The sequence below is a fragment of the Haliotis rufescens genome, unplaced genomic scaffold (genome assembly GCF_023055435.1).
Source record: "Haliotis rufescens isolate VD_foot unplaced genomic scaffold, xgHalRufe1.0.p SCAF_9, whole genome shotgun sequence".
Lineage (NCBI taxonomy): Eukaryota > Metazoa > Mollusca > Gastropoda > Lepetellida > Haliotidae > Haliotis > Haliotis rufescens.
This window is the reverse complement of record NW_025964383.1, coordinates 28,786,644-28,803,583: the sequence shown is the minus strand read 5'-3', so window position 1 is coordinate 28,803,583 and position 16,940 is coordinate 28,786,644. Positions and strand designations below refer to the sequence as shown.

The 16,940-nt window shown below is 39.5% G+C and overlaps 2 protein-coding genes across 2 annotated transcripts; both read right to left on the bottom strand.

The window, feature by feature from the left end:
- Window positions 1-6,441: 6,441 nt before the first annotated feature.
- On the bottom strand, window positions 6,442-9,477 carry LOC124130938. The gene is made up of 3 exons (XM_046493994.2): window positions 9,192-9,477; window positions 8,447-8,837; window positions 6,442-7,097 (listed from the first exon to the last, which is right to left on the bottom strand). Exons 1-3 carry the CDS (start codon window positions 9,475-9,477, stop codon window positions 6,602-6,604), a joined length of 1,173 nt encoding a protein of 390 aa, XP_046349950.2. The 3' UTR covers window positions 6,442-6,601.
- A 1,849-nt stretch (window positions 9,478-11,326) lies between these two features.
- LOC124130937 lies at window positions 11,327-15,987 on the bottom strand. Its single transcript, XM_046493993.2, has 3 exons — window positions 15,663-15,987; window positions 14,213-14,603; window positions 11,327-12,362 (listed from the first exon to the last, which is right to left on the bottom strand). The coding sequence occupies exons 1-3, from the start codon at window positions 15,958-15,960 to the stop codon at window positions 11,804-11,806; spliced, it is 1,248 nt and encodes a 415-aa protein (XP_046349949.2). The 5' UTR covers window positions 15,961-15,987; the 3' UTR covers window positions 11,327-11,803.
- Window positions 15,988-16,940: the final 953 nt, after the last annotated feature.

Here is a 16,940-nt window from a genome sequence, read left to right as displayed (position 1 = left end):
TGACAGTTTCACCATGATTGGTGGAATTTTTAAAAGCACCAGTAATCCTATTTCTGTTCATTTTTAGTCTATAGGTAATTGATGATAACTAAATACAATATAATTACTCACAATACTGAGATATATATAGCAGGACACAACAATGTCTTACACGGACGTCTAACTATTGGAGGTGTACCCCTGTGGTCAACGACCGGTGACTAGCCAAGCAAGTGCGTGATAAGCGATAAGTGAAATATGCGTAATTGTATGCGATATGCTCTAAAGAGATAATTGGAATCACAAACGATATCACAAATTGCACTAAACTTCGGGGTACGAGCTAGCCACACCAAACCCCCGTGAACTATCATGGCACGTTTAAAGCGTATAGTCTGATTGCGGCCAAGCAGTTCTATTTACATTTGCAATCAGACTGATTAGGTTTTTGCATAACTTGCCAGTATGTAGACTACGGTATATTATATACGTTGAGAACATTCATTTTGTTTAGGTATCATTTTAACTACTTCAAAGCAAATAGCTACAGTATCTATATCATGCTTCATAATCAACACCTCAATTTAAAACACACAACAGATTACTATATTTTTTTTTCAACACAACATCAACTTAATGTTACATTTCTGAGCATGCATTTATATAGGGTACTACCCAATGTTCCCTTTTTGATGGTTACGGTCCATCAACAAGTATTGAAGACATCAAACATGCCACAACATACATATTTCTATCAGTAAAATTGCTCACAAATATTTCTGTATATAACATCTGCATCTACCAATACAGTATACATTTTTAAACAATCACAAAACAACCTGCGATGCAATGCAATGCACCTTATTCAATATACCTGTAACATATAACAGATATATCTTCTCTCATAAATTCAATACATTTTATCATCAATTCATAAGTACACACATTTGTATACCATATATTCATGTATACAACATCTATAATATAATCAACATCTGGTCTAATCAACATCTGGTCTAATCAACATCTTTGAATACAATATAACATCAACATTTGTACAAGAGGACACTAGTATGTCTGAGATCACTTAGATTTCTAAAACTGTGACATTTCAATGCTCTCTGGTCTCTGCGGAACTGACGGATAAATTAATTTTACATCCCCAACAGCAGCTGTTTGAGTAGCGACGGTGCAAGATAGTGGAGCAGAAGGTCTACCCGATTCGTTAACAACTATGGGATATTGTACGTTCCCATGTATCAGAGAAACAATTGCTATGTATTCCTCATCCATCATTCTGGTCAGTCTACCTGCCTTAACCCATGATAGAGATACCTTCCTGGGTAGCTCTATACGCTCATTAGTGATGGTATTTATCAAACTCGGCTTGTTATTTTCCATGTATCAGAGAAACACTTGCTGTGTAGTCCTCATCCATCATTCTGGTCAGTCTACCTGCCTTAACCCATGATAGAGATACCTTCCTGGGTAGCTCTATACGTTCATTAGTGATGGTATTTACCAAACTCAGCTTGTTAGGTCCCATGTATCAGAGAAACACTTGCTATACAGTCCTCATCCATCATTCTGGTCAGTCTACCTGTGCGGTAACCCTGGTAACCCTGGTTACAGAAGTACAAAAAGTTTGTCCATGTGAGAATTAATGTTGATACAGTACTTTCACTGATATGAAACAACATGGAAAGGTCAAAATCATCTCTTGCCTGTCTGAATTTTAACAAAGTCATAAAAAGCTGATCTTCTGGTGGTATCAAAGAACACTGATATGAAAGATGATTGACAGAGGGGCCAAGTACATGAAAGAAATACATAAAATGATCATAATTGTCAAAACCAGTGTAATACAAAACTGCTTTGTCATTATCAGTTATGTGATGAATCGAGAATCTGGAGTTCGATTCAAACAACAAGCTGCACTGTATGGCCACATCTTCTGTATGATCAACAGCATATGACTGACAAATAATTTCATCGCATCCTGGTGAACAAATTTCAACCTCACTTCCCAGATCAGGAACATCTTCCACATCTATAACATAGTGTCTAGGTTTCCTTGGTTCATTCACTTTCACTGTTGGTATTGCACCCCTCTTCAATCGTCTTTTCTTTCCTGAAAATAAAATATATAGAATTATTTCAAAATATCGTCAATTAAGGTTTTATCGTAATAAGGAATTTAGTTATTGTTCACATAATAACAATAAACATGGTAAATTCATGAACAAATATTATCAATGAGGACATAAGCAAATTATTCCAAAACATTGAGCAGAATTTTAAAAAAGGTGTTTATTTTAGTTGGGACAAATTTACGGTAATGAAATAATATTATTATTATTAAGATAACTTCATTTAATAGTATAGAACTCTATAATAGTAATAGAACTATATTTGGTCTACTCCTAAATAGATAGAACATCCACTTCAACAGTTTTTTGCATATAAGCCTACTCAAGACTGGCATAACTTCAGGGTGGGAATAATTTAAATAGATTCTAATTATGTAAAATTTAATTAAACACGTAAAAAAGAATTGACTGAAAGTCCTTCATAGCAATACATATAATTAATATTAGGACCAAAAATATTATTTATTTCAGTAAAATGCGGCACAGAGGACGACTGACATATTTTTTTCTGCCAATATTTGGGTGAGCCCAATATTGTGCACCCAGATAAAAAAAAAACATACCGTGACTAATACACTATATTCATGATTGATTTACATATCAAAATTACTGAATATTGTATTGCATTTGGTAGGTCACCAATACCAGATTCTGAGGTAAAGGACAAAAATAACATCAGTCCGTTCATTCGGTTACTAACTTCGTTGCTAATGACGCTTACCAGTGTCCGATGGCTTGTAGTCGCTGTCAAGGAAGTGATTACGACAAACCACTGAGTATGGACTTGGTTTCCATAATTTCTTGGATGCCGGATCCTCTCTTCTAATCGCCACACGCCATTTTATGCAAATATCCGGATCTTGAGGAAAACCGTGGCCGTCAGAACGACTGTCACATTGCGGTACGCAACAGCGCGAAGGCATTTTGTATGTAAACAATAGCATACGGAGCTAGCAACAAGGACGGAAATTCCGCAGCGCCCCCTGGGCCGCTGTTTCGTACCGGTGTTTGCCATTGCGTAGATCGATGCTCATAATGTCAATCAATGGATTGTCTGGGTCAGACTCGATTATTTACAGACCGCCGTCATATAGCTGGAATATTGCTGTTGTTTGTTTGTTGTCTAAAGTCGCACTGAATCAAGGCGGCTCCAATCAACTTTACAATCACCATACAATTGTACTATTCCAATTGCACTAACCGATCTTGGCGCGATTGTAAGACGGCTTGGATTTAAGAGTGCGTTCAAAATCTTCAACGGTGGAGCTGGGATTATCCTTAACTCGACTACTGTCTACAGTTGTCTGCAAGCTTGCTGCGCATACAATAAGTGGAACCGGTAACGGCACACAACAGTACCTCCCTCCATCGCACCTTGCACAGTTTTAGCAGTTTTAGGTCCCAATTATTTGAAGGAAACGATTACTAAAAGGACGGCATATATTTTTGTCGGCATTAACACTGTCGTGATTTAGGAATTGTTTGATATTGCAACTTGACTCATTGACTATTGAACACCGACTCATGTTGTATTTAAAGTATTGAAATACGGATAAATACATAATTTAGGAGGGTGAACATGGCAGACAAGGTGAGCACCCTTCACAGTGTACCTTACATGCGTCATGCTCATGTTTGTGACATAATTATTATGAAAATGAAATATATAATAATATGTCCTAATAACATAACAAGTAAATGTATGACCATCTGTAATGGGGAGCTTTTCGAAAGATAAAAAATATATCCTTCAATTGTTTCGTTTCGCTGCTTAAAACAAAGGATGTTATGATTTCCTTTTCAAAACACAGAAAGGATTTCAAGAATGCATGGACGGGAAATAAAAATAATGAAGAATGTTTCGAGAAAGCAGTTGTTTAAAATCTATTCACTGGGTATAAATTATATTTTTTAAAAAGTGTGAATTTCACTTTTGCTATTTATGGGATAAATGTACATAAATCTCAAAGGTCTCATCCTGTGTATTTGCTTGTTTGATGAATACTTGTATTTTTTCTTTTAAATTCAGATATTGATTCCACTCGTCCCCGTCACGAATGTGACCCAAAAGAAATACAGGGGGAGCTCAGCAATTCTACATCATCAATACACTGGGCAAGGTAGATTCTACTCTACGGGCTTATACAAAGGGGAACCACTCCCATCTTGAGTATAAACTATGATTAGCTGCCCTTGAATTATCCGAAAGGTCACGGACGTTACAAATCGATTGCAGACGACTTAGGTTTTTATTACCCACGTGGTGAAAATACAGGTGGTAAGAGACTAAATTCGTACGTCACACGTCAAGTTTGACCTTGTTTTATTCGTTTTGATTGGATAACCGTGACCTCTGTCACACCGGGACTATTTTTTTCATTCATAAAAATTCGCGAGACGTCATTCATTTTGCAACTACAGGGCAGAACTGAAGCAATCTCATATGTGAGCGAGGGATGTTAACAAACACTCTATTAAACAAAACAAGATTGTCACACGCATCAAATTCGGTTTGCATCCTATATAAGTAATGCATTGAGCTTCCACAGACATTATATAATCGAGCTATATCCATTTACAATATACGACTACCGTTCAATAGATCGAGGGTCCCATTGAGCGTGACGCACCCGACTAATTTCGCAACTTCCAATTTGATTTAACGTAAATGGATAAGCGTGGTGAAATGAAGTCAGTTTAAACTATCTGGACAGATATCTAGACTTACTTGGGATGGTCCGGTTGTGCCATCAGTGTCCTCTTCGGAGCGTATTTTGTGGCACTGTTTCGGGAGTTGTTTGTTCACGACTGCACAACCAGATCACTCAAAGTGAACATTTCCGATACAAATCATTCGAAAACTCCGTAGAAGTATGCCTGATTTCTGATTATGTGGCCCAAAACTAGCGTAAAACGCTGAGTAGATCACGGTTGTCTTTTTTCATTCCAGTGGTGACCTTGCCCTTCGTTCGAAGCTGACATGCAAGCAGACTTGAGCGTGTTGATTTTTACGTCTTCAGTAAAGGGTGGTACAGTAAACATGAATGTCTTTGGCGAGTACTCTGATTTCCCTCTTCCAAAATGGTACGGACATGATATAAATTCAGCTGATAGATCAAGGAAACCGAACCATTTTGAATGCACAGACGGGACCCCGACAGTGCGAGTGACCGACTGTTGGTCCGATATTCAAAGCGCGGCGCTAATGTGACTTTTCAAATTTTCTTATAGGTGTCCTGCGTACTGACAACATGGCGCTTGAATTCTCATAAGTTGAAGAAACTTCTTCCAAAAGGATCTTGAGCGTCGGTGCTGTTTTGTTTTCAAACAGAATTCTCTATTTTCTCCTCTCCTTGATAAGCGAAAAGGTATGTTGTTCCACCCTTCTTTCAGCCTTGAGACGGGTGGGAATACTACTTTTAGCTCTCAACACGATGGTTATGTGGTTCACCATCGAAATTAACGATATTTCTGACGTAAAATCTGAAGTGCGTTCTTCGTGTTGTTGAAGTGTCGATTCGAATCATTCAGTTTAACAAAATAAAGAGGGTGATTGAATGTAAAGCAGATTATTTATGTGAAACAGACCCTGTCTTGCACGCCATTTTGTCAAGTTTATTCAGGGACGACAGCGATCTTAGCTACTCCGGACCAATTGTAAGTTTCGATTGAAGCTTTCGATGATCTTAACCTACAATCGCTTTGTGCAAGTGAATGGCGATTGTAGCCGAAGTCTTAAGGATCGACAATAGTTGTAGCGCTAAGATCGCTTTATGTAAGTGCACCCTGGTGCTCGCAAAACGGTGATCGTAGCCTGTCCTAGCGGTGGCTTCCGTGACAAGAGCATACAAATGCACGTCAAGTCTTCACTTGAACAAACACGAGAACATTTGGTAATTAGACTGATGAATTGCTTTGATGATCATTTTTGTCACTGATCGTCAACTTTGGAAATGCTCTCCGCCAAACAATTTCTTGAAAGCTAAACTAAGATTTCGAATGCTGTAACCCTTATCAAGCGACTTTTGAGCAAGAATCGTAAGACGCTCTTTGAAATCGTTGTAAAGATAGAGCTTGCACGAGTGTACCTCAAAAGTGAAATATAGACATAGGCTGGAGCTACGGGAATAATGCTCGACAAAAAGGGAAAACTTAGTCATATCGTGTCATACAGTCGTGTGGAAAGTTTTGTTGTCGCTCACAATATTAATGCATAAATCGAACTATGAAACATATGAGATGTTTTATTGCTAGGTCAGGTGGGTAGATCGGTGTGAAGGAATTAGCTACAACTTGTAGTCAATGTTGAAATATATATTATTGTGTATAACATTGACGGGCAAGTCTTTATTACACAATATAATATCTGCAGGATCACTGTATCTCTGAACCAATGGTAAGAAGTCACCTCAGGTATGATGTTTAAAGATAAAGATGATCATTGCAAAATTCTGAGGTACATATTATTATGCCTACCCAAAGAAAAGAAAACCTAAACGATGAATCGCAGTCTTCTCAGCGCCATATTCATCGTCATCATAATCTGCGGTTGTGGCATGATCAAGTCTCTCATATCGAAATAGTGGTTCGTTACAGCCTGCAGAGACTGTAAAGTAGGATGCCCCATCAAGACTCCATGCAACTGATTCGCCCGATAGTTCTATCCAATAAGGGAGTTGCATGGACTGTTTGGAATCGGTGAGGACCTTTTCCATATCTTCTTCTGCGTGAACATACCAGTAGAATACCTTCTTTTTGAACATGATGAGGAATCCTTTACCATCTGAAGATATATCGCCACTACTCGGAGCGTGGCGTGAGTTGCCCTTGGGTAAGGCAACATCAAAGAGGTGTTTAGCTTCATTTTCAATGATTTCATAAAATCTTCCAGGTTTTTTGTAATAATCCATGAGAAAGATTCTTCCTCTTGGTGAAACCATGAGTGTCTTACTATTTTTCAAGGTGGATCTGAAACATCATCAAAATGAATACCTTATCAGAAATTCAAAAGATTTCTTGGCATCAGAAGGAATATTTTTCCTTAAAAATTGAACTTTACTGTTTATTTACCAATATCACTTGTTGAAATACACAATCGCAAATTGACGACAATGATAACGCAGTTATATGAACTTATATATTATCAATTGCTGTGCATTCTTGTAATGCTTGTCGTAATCGGCATCGGGTGGTCAGACTCGTTGATGCTTATGATGTCATGCACTGGATTGTCTGATCAAAACTCGATTAATTACAGAGCACCGTCATATAGCTGGAATATTGCTGAGTGCGGCGTTAAACAACAAACATGATGATGATGATGATGATGATGACAAAGAAACAAACAAAACATTCTAGTTTTGGCTATAAGTAAAAATCGCCGTTTTCATCACAACCAAAGGGTGATCAGGACATTATGACCGTCATTAATTTTTATACCAAAATCTTTTCCCATAGAATACATATAATCGTCTGTAACATGACCAAAAGAATAAGTTCAAACTCTGTGATTGCCCCCCCCTGTAGTGAAGCCTGATGGTGTTATCAATATTTTTGGTTGCATTTTGGAAACCCCGAGTAAAAACGCAACATAAAAAACGAATCGCCAAAACGCACCATTACAATGAATATGTGGGTATCATGCACCCATTTCTCGCGAAATCGAAAATGCAGGAACTGTCACGAACTGTAGTGGGTATAAAACTGGGGCCGATTCTTGGACCTACCACTCCTTGGTCAACAATGCCACGCCTAACTCAAATTCAGAGAAACCAGGCTATCGGACGTTTGGAAGCTGGTGAGTCTTCCAGAATGTTGCCCGTCATTTCAACGTTAACATAACCACATTTTACCGTCTCCTGCATCGATACAATGCTACACGGACCACAGATGACCTTCCTCGGAGCGGTCGTCCTAGGGTCACCACACCTCGACAAGATCGGCAGAAAACCTGTCAACACCAGCGACATCCGTTCCTAACTGCAAGTGAAAGTGCTCGATAGACCACAGGAACACATATCGACACATTAGCCGGGACACTGGGATCCGACGTCATCAACCAAGTCAGCGAGCCTGACCACCCGATCCCGTTAGTCGCCTCTTACCACAAGCGAAGTCGCCTCTTACGACAAGCGTAGTCTCCTTTTACGACAAGCATGGGTTGCTGAAGATATATTCTACCCCCGGATCTTCACGGGCCTTTACAATACAACATCCGTGTTCTACCGTGGCCAGCCCTCAGCCCTGATTTAAACCCTATCGAACACTTGTGGGATGGGGTTTACCCGAAACTGTGTAAGTATAATGTATCAGCTTACTCAAAGCTAATGACGTCTATTTCATCCTCCCCTAGATATAGGTCCTGTCCCTCTGGCAACTCATCTGGTTCCTGCACCTTGTAGATCAGATTAACAGGACCTTCTCCTGTATGTCCAGTATCAGATACATAAATACAATGTCCAAATCCATCCGAATCACAAGGACCACATGCGATATCTTCCCAGTCAATGTTGACAGCATCCAAACTGATCTCGACGATAATTGACCGTTTATTGGTGTCGTATGCGTAGATAATGTTTTCACCTTTTTCATCTTTTTTCCCACCTCGAATGTAGTAGAAGACACCAGGATGTTGACGGCTTGCACATAAACCTGATGTGTCCTCTTCACAGGAAAGTATCACGCCAGCATAGTTACGGTTTGAGAACCCTGAAACAAGTCAAGTAGTTCTTGATCATGCTGACATCATTCAATATTACAGTTCTTAAACGTCTTTAAAAACACGGTTATCAAAACAATTTAGGTTCTTATGTCTTTGATTAGTAGCCATTGTCGAATTGGTTTGAGCATGTCTAATCGCTGAAGTGGTTATTCAGACCGCCGTCATATAGCTGGATTATTGCTGAGGGCGGCGTTAAACAACAGACCAACCAACCAACCAACACTTATGATCATGACATCGTAAAATAGCTGACATTATACCGTGTTATATCATAACATAAAGTTCTTTTACCTAAAAGCAAGATGTTCAAATACATTCATTTAAGACTGTGTTGGATTTACCCTTGGCCTTTCCTGTAAGATTAACTTCGCTCTGTTTCTTGTTGACCCATTCTTCATTCTTGTTTTCCTCCTCTACTGTCGAGATTTCTTGCCCCAGCCGTTGTTCCAACATGTCCATTGAACTCTGTAGTTCCAACAAGTACGCATATCGAGAGGTATAAACATCATTTTGGGCATCTTTCTGTCCACCATGGGTTATTGCCTTGCTTGGAGAAATTGCTTCACCATTTAGGTTTTGAGCAAGGTGCAACCAAAGAAAGAATTTCACTGACAGAAGAATTCTCATTTTGCCCTTCATTTGCAAAGAACTCCTTCGTCAAACAGTAATGTTTGTATTGGTCATTGCTTGCCATAATGGCGAGAGAAAATAGTAATCATATCTTGATCTTGTACACCTAATCACTATAGCTATAACAATACATATAGAAGGAGTGATTTGATCTTTTAAGAGAGGGAACTAATCTTTCATAATTGGTCATAATACGTTAATAGGTTTCACACAGCGCTTGACCCTAAATGACCATACCCATTGATTGTTTGGGTATTTGCTTATTGTGTGATTGATCGAATCGTATTCGTCTTTCTTCACTATTCAAAAGACCAAGACGATTAACGGTTGTTGTTAAACAAATATGTAATAGTTGTAGTGGGAGCAGCCTTTAGGTATTCTGTGTTAGAATTGATCCCAAGTACCGTATGCTTGTCGTAAAAGTCGACTTGAACGGGAATCAGGTTAAATGGGTTTCCTTGCCTCCATGACCTTGCTACTGCTGCCAGAAACTGATTTGCCTGATACAGATACATACATGAAGTGTATGTGTACTCTAAGTATTTGAACTCCCAACCTTTAAACAGCTCAACGAAACCTAGCTATATCCCGTGTTGTACCAATATGGGAATCGAACCCAGTTTCTCAGCATTACGAGTGCATGCATGGAACAAATGAGAGAGAGAGACTCTTTTATATATAACTGACATCTGTATAAACGCAATTGGGATCGATGACATGAATCAACCAAGTCAGCGAGCCTGACCACCCGATCCCATAAGTCGCCTTTTACGACAAGCATAGTCACCTTTAACGGCAAGCATAGGTTGCTGAAGATCTATTCTACCCCGGAATCTTCACGGGTCTGCTGAAAATGGCAGCAGCTGGGCATTACAGATTACTGGGGACTAATTTAAATCCTCATGGATGCAACTTCATGTATTTGAGAGAGAGTTTAGGTTTGTTAAACAATTTAACCACATAAAACACGGATACAAAATTGTGACAAAAACCCTGAAACACATTTTCACCTGTGAGAAAATAATTGACATATTTTATTGTGCAAAGGTTCTATAAATTAGGTTTTGTGAATTGACGTCAGTCTAAAGAACATTGCAGCAGTACTTCCCCCCGACACGTGAAGATTCCGGGGCAGAATAGGACTTCAGCAACCCATGCTTGCCGTAAAAGGTGACTATGCTTGTCGTAAAAGGCGACTAATGGGATCGGGTGGTCAGGCTCGCTGACTTGGTTGATGCATGACTCGATTATTTACAGACCGCCGTCATATAGCTGGAATATTGCTGAGTGCGGTGTTAAACAACAAACCAAACCAAAAAACTTCCCCTCACCTTGTCGTAAACAAAAGCGACACGACTATTTCAATATTCATAAGAAATATTTCTGCCAATTGCACAGTCCATTTTTCGATTTTGAATACATGTTAATGTTTGTTTGTTTGTTTGTTATTTAACGCCGCACTCAGCAATATTCCAGCTGTATGACGGTGTTTCATGTGTTCATGAATCACTTTTAAATGGTGATGATACCAGGTGCTCGCAAAATGGGGAGCGTATCCTGCCCCAACGGTGGTTTCCGTGACAAGAACATGTCAATCACGTCAAGTCTTCACTTGAACAAACACGAGAACATTTGGTTTTTGTTCACGAGAACATTTGGTTGTCAAACTCATGAATTGCTTTGATGATCATTTTCGTCACTGATCGTCAACTTTGGAAATGCTCTCCGCCAAACAAATTCTTGAAGCTTAACTAAGGATTTGAATGTTGTAACCCTGATCAAACGACTTTTGAGCAAGAATCGTATGACGCTCTTTGAAATCTTTGTAAAGAGAGAGCTTGCTCGATTGTACCCCAAAAGTAAAATATAGACATAGGCTGGAGCTACTGGAAAATATATGCTCGACAAAAAGGGAAAATTTAGTCATTCCTCTTGTCATACAGTCGTACAGTGTGGAAAGTCGCTCACAAAATTAATGTCTGGTGTCCCCCGCCGTGATATTGCATGGAATATTGCTTAAAGAGGTGTAAGACCAAACTCACTCACTCACTCACATATTAATGCATAGATCGAACTACAAAACATATGAGATGTTTTATTGCTAGGTCAGGTGGATAAATAAGTGTAAAGGAATTAGCTACAATTTGTTGTCAATGTTCAATTTTATATGATTATGTATAACATTGACGGGTTTAGTCTTCATTACTCGATATATATCTGCAGGATCACTGTATCTCTGAACCCATGGTCCGAAAACACCTCAGGTATGATGTTTCAAGATAAAGATGATCATTACAGAATTCTGAGGTACATATTATCACGCCTACCCAAACACAAGCGAACCAAAGATACCAAACGGAGACATCGCATAGCGATCTTCATCGTCATCATCGTCATCATCGTCATAGTCATCATCGTCATAGTCATCATCATCATATTCATCGTACTCATCTGACACTGCGGTTGTGGCATGATCAAGTCTCTCATATCGATATAGTGGTTCGTTACAGCCTGCAGAGACTGTAAAGTAGGATGCCCCATCAAGACTCCAAGCAACTGATTCGCCAAATGTTTCTGTCCAATAAGGGAGTTGCATGGACTGTTTGGAATCGGTGAGGACCTTTTCCATATCTTCTTCTGCATCAACATACCAGTAGAATACCTCCTCTTTGAACTTGATAAGGAATCCCTTACCATCTACAGATATATCTCCACCACTCGGACCTTCGTGTGACTTGCTCTTGGGTAAAGCCACATTAAAGAGGTATTTGGCTTCATATTCATCGATTTCATATAACCCTCCAGGTTTGCGGGAAGAATCCATGAGGAAGATTCTGCCTCTTGGTGAAACCATGAGTGTCTTACTATTCTTCAATGTGGATCTGAAAAGATCAAAATGGATACCTTTTCAGAGATTGAAAAGATTTCTTGGCAGTAGAAGGAATGTTGTTCCTAAGGAACTGAACTTAACTGTTTATTTTCGCATATCATCTGTTGAAGTACACCGTCGCAAACTGACTACAACGAGTGAGTGAGTTTGGTTTTACGCCGCTTTTAGCAATATTCCATCAATATCACGGCGGGGGACACCAGAAATGGGCTTCACACATTGTACCCATGTCGGGAATCGAACCCGGGTCTTCTGCGTGACGAGCGAACGCTTTAACCACTAGGCTACCCGACCGCCCCGACTACAATGATCACAGTGGTATATGAACTTGTATATTTTGGTAATGCTTTGTCGTAAGAGGCGACCAACGGGATCGGGTGGTCAGGCTCGTTGACTTGGTTGATGCATGTCATCGTTTTTCAATTGCGTGGATCGATGCTCATTATGTAAATCACTGGATAGTCTAGTCCAGACTCGATTATTTACAGACCACCGTCATATAGCTGGAATATTGCCGAGTGCGGCGTTAAACAACAAACAAATAAACAAACAAAACAGTCTAATGGAGGCTATACGTTAAAATCGCCCTTTTCAACACTACCAACAGGTGATCAGGACATTATCACCGTCATTATTTCTCTGCAATAATGGTTTCCATAGATTAGATATAATCGTCTGTAACATGACCAAAAGTATAAGTAAAAAAAAAACATGGTTTCATAAAAAAACATGAATTTAGACAAATATCGATCACAGCTTTTAATCACAATAAACATCTCTGATTGAAACAGATGGTTTTCAAATCATGATACATAGAATTTCACGTTACAAAACGACAGTTGCTGTAACAACAACATTGAAAGTTCGAAATTTTCGGCAGAAAAACCCCAGATCGACTAAGAGTGTACATTTCAAGTTTTAGGAACAGAGACCTTCAAATTGACGTTTTTCTTTAACCGACTGTGACGACATATGAGCAGTGAGACATCGTACTAGTGACGTGCCGTGTAGATCTAAACTTTATGGAAGCCCACTTTATGTTGGCTTCATCTAACCGTGTTAAATTGAATTTTGAGCAGTGAGACATCGTACTAGTGTCGTGCAGTGTAGATCTAAACTTTAGGGATGCCCACTTTATGTTGGCTTCATCTAACCGTGTTAAATTGAATTTTTGAGCGGTGAGACATCGTACTAGTGACGTGCAGTGTAGATCTAAACTTAAGGGATGCCCACTTTATGTTGGCTTCATCTAACCGTGTTAAATTGAATTTTTGAGCGGTGAGACATCGTACTAGTGACGTGCAGTGTAGATCTAAACTTTAGGGATGCCCACTTTATGTTGGCTTCATTTAACCGTGTTAAATTGAATTTTGAGCGGTGAGACATCGTACTAGTGACGTGCAGTGTAGATCTAAACTTTAGGGATGTCCACTTGATGTTGGCTTCATTTAACCGTGTTAAATTGAATTTGGAACCGTGTGCGCCAGTGAGGTTTCAAATGTTAAATCTAGCATGGTTGAACCGACAGGTAAGCTAGCTCTACATTGACAACACATTGTGCGTATCTCTAAAATATTCTGTTGAACAATAACATACAATACAGCATCAAAATGTAACTCGTGACAATCAGTTCAAACTCAATACACCAATTGCAATATTCAATATATGCCAATTTCAATAGCAACATATATAATTATTTGGAAAAACACTAGTGTAATAAGAAAATTAAAAAAAGAAAGAGGTCGATATTGTTTTACGACCGACTCTCAAGGAGATTTTTGAAAAAATATCTGTAAACATGTAAAAGGTAATGCTTGACCAAAGTACAGCGAATCAGCTTACTCAAAACCGATGACCTCGATTTCGTCCTCCCCGAGAGACAGTTTACGACCCTGTATCACTTCCTCTGGTTCCTGCACCTTGTAGATCAGATTAACAGGACCTTCTCCTGTATTTCCAGTATCAGATACATAAATACAATGTCCAAATCCATCCGAATCACAAGGACCACATGCGATATCTTCCCAGTCAGTGTTGACAGCATCCAAACTGATCTCAACGATAATTGACCGTTTATTGGTGTCGTATGCGTAGATAATGCTTTCACCTTTTTCTTTTTTTTTCGCGCCTCGAATGTAGTAGAAGACACCAGGATGTTGACGGCTTGCACATAAACCTGATATGTCCTCTTTACAGAAAAGTATCACGCCAGCATAGTTACGGTTTGAGAACCCTGAAACAAGTTAAGTAATTCTTGATCATACTGACATCATTCAATATTACAGTTCGTGAACGTCTTTAAAAACACGGTTATCAAAACAGTCCTGTTTTAAACACTTGAGGTTCTTAGGTCCTTGATCAGTAGCCACTGTCGAATTGGTTAGAGCATGTCTAATCGTTGAAATGGTTATTCAAATTCTGGAAAGCTCCGCTTCAACTAACCATGTCAATGTGTAACCTTGCTTAGGATCGATGTAATCACCTTTGAAAGCTTATAACACAGCGAAGTTGTAATATTATTCCTTTGGAATGACACCCAAGGTTTTGTAATTATGATCAAATTGTCTCAGACAGGTACAGTTTGAAACTTTCTTCAAGTTATGCCAGCAGTGTCATTCCATGATTGATCATATGCAAGCACACATTATTCTTATCGGCTTCCAATCGAGCACGTAGTTTATTCTTATTTCATTTTATGGCCCTACAAGCTTGTCGTAAAAGGCGCTGACTTGGTTGATGCATGTCATCGTATCCAAATTGCGTGGATCGATGCTCATGATGTGAATCACTGGATTGTCTGGTCCAGACTCGATTTATTTACAGACCGCCGTCATATAGCTGGAATATTGCCGAGTGCGGCGTTAAACAACAAACAATCAAACAAACATGATGTAAATCAGTGGATTGGCTGGTCCAGACTTTACAGACCGTCGTCACATAGCTGGGATGTTGCTGAGTGCGGCGTAAAACAACAAACCAAACCAAACCAAAACAAGCTTGCTCATTACAGATATGTCCTTCACAGACGCACTTGGTGAAACAAGTGATATACCCACAATGGGCTTTTATTGAAGTTGGTAATGGAATAAGTTACCGACTGTATCTGAACAATTTAAGAGCTGGTTGGTATTTTAAGAGATACTGTCGTACTTCCAACCACTAGTGTCTGTACACTAGACACAGTTTTGTTCATGACATCATGAAATACCTGATATTATGCCGTCAAAACATAAGCTTTTTTTTACCTAAAAGCAAGATTTCCAAATACATTCATTTTGACTGTTTTATTTACCCTTGGCTTTTCCTGTAAGATTTACTTCACTCTGTTTCTTGTTGACCCATTCTTCATTCTTGTTTTCCTGCTCTACTGTCGAGATTCCTTGCCCCAGCCGTTGTTCCAACATGTCCATTGAACTCTGTAGTGCCAACAAGTACGCATATCGAGAGGTATAGACATCATTTTGGGCATCTTTCTGTCCACCATGAGTTATTGCCTTGCTTGGAGAAATTGCTTCACCATTTAGGTTTTGAGCAAGGTGCAACAAAAGAAAGATCTTCACTGACAGAAGAATTCTCATTTTGCCCTTCATTTGCAAAGAAGCCAACTCCTTCGTCAACACAACATACGTGGACACTAATGTTTGTACTGGCCAGTGGCGAGAGAAAATAGAAGTCATATCTTCATGACCGTGTACACTTAATCACCATACCTATAACAACACATAAAGAGGGAGTTATTTGATCTTTTAAGACAGGGAACTTATCTTTCCCAAATGGTCATAATACGTTGATAAGTTTCACGCAGCGCTTGACCCTAAATGACCATACCATGATTGTTTGGATATTTGCTTATTGTGTGATTGGTCGAATCGTATACGTCTTTCTTCACTATTCAAAAGACCAAGACGATTAACGGTTTGACGTTAACCAAAAGTATGTAATGGTTCTAGTGGGACAGTCTTAAGGTATTCTGTGTCAGAATTGACCCCAAGTACCTTATCCTTGTCGTAAACGTCGACCTGAACGGGAATCGGGTGGTCAGGCTGAGTGTGTGTTGTCTCCATGTATTCTCCATGACTCCTGCTGACTCCACCTGTTGGTTGGTTGGCTTGTTGTTCAACGCCATACTCAGCAATATTCCAGCTATATGACGGCGGTCTGTAAATAATCGAGTCTGGACCAGACAATACAGTGATTGACATCATGAGCATCGACCCACGCAATTGTGATCGATGACATGTATCAACCAAGTCAGCGAGCCTGACCACCCGATCCCGTTAGTCGCCTTTTACGACAAGCATAGTCACCTTTTACGGCAAGCATGGGTTGCAGAGGACCTATTCTACCCCGGAATCTTAACGGGTCTGCTCCTGCTGTCAGATACTGACCCAGTTGTTATTATTTTGGGCTGCCTCGGAAAAAGCAAAGGACCATCTCCATGGTCTAGTGTTAGAGCGTCCGCCCGGAGAGCGGTAGACCTGTGTTCGATCCCCGGCCGCGTCATACCAAAGACGTTATACGATGGTACTTGTTGTTACCCTATCTGACACTCGGCATTAAGGGGCTAAAA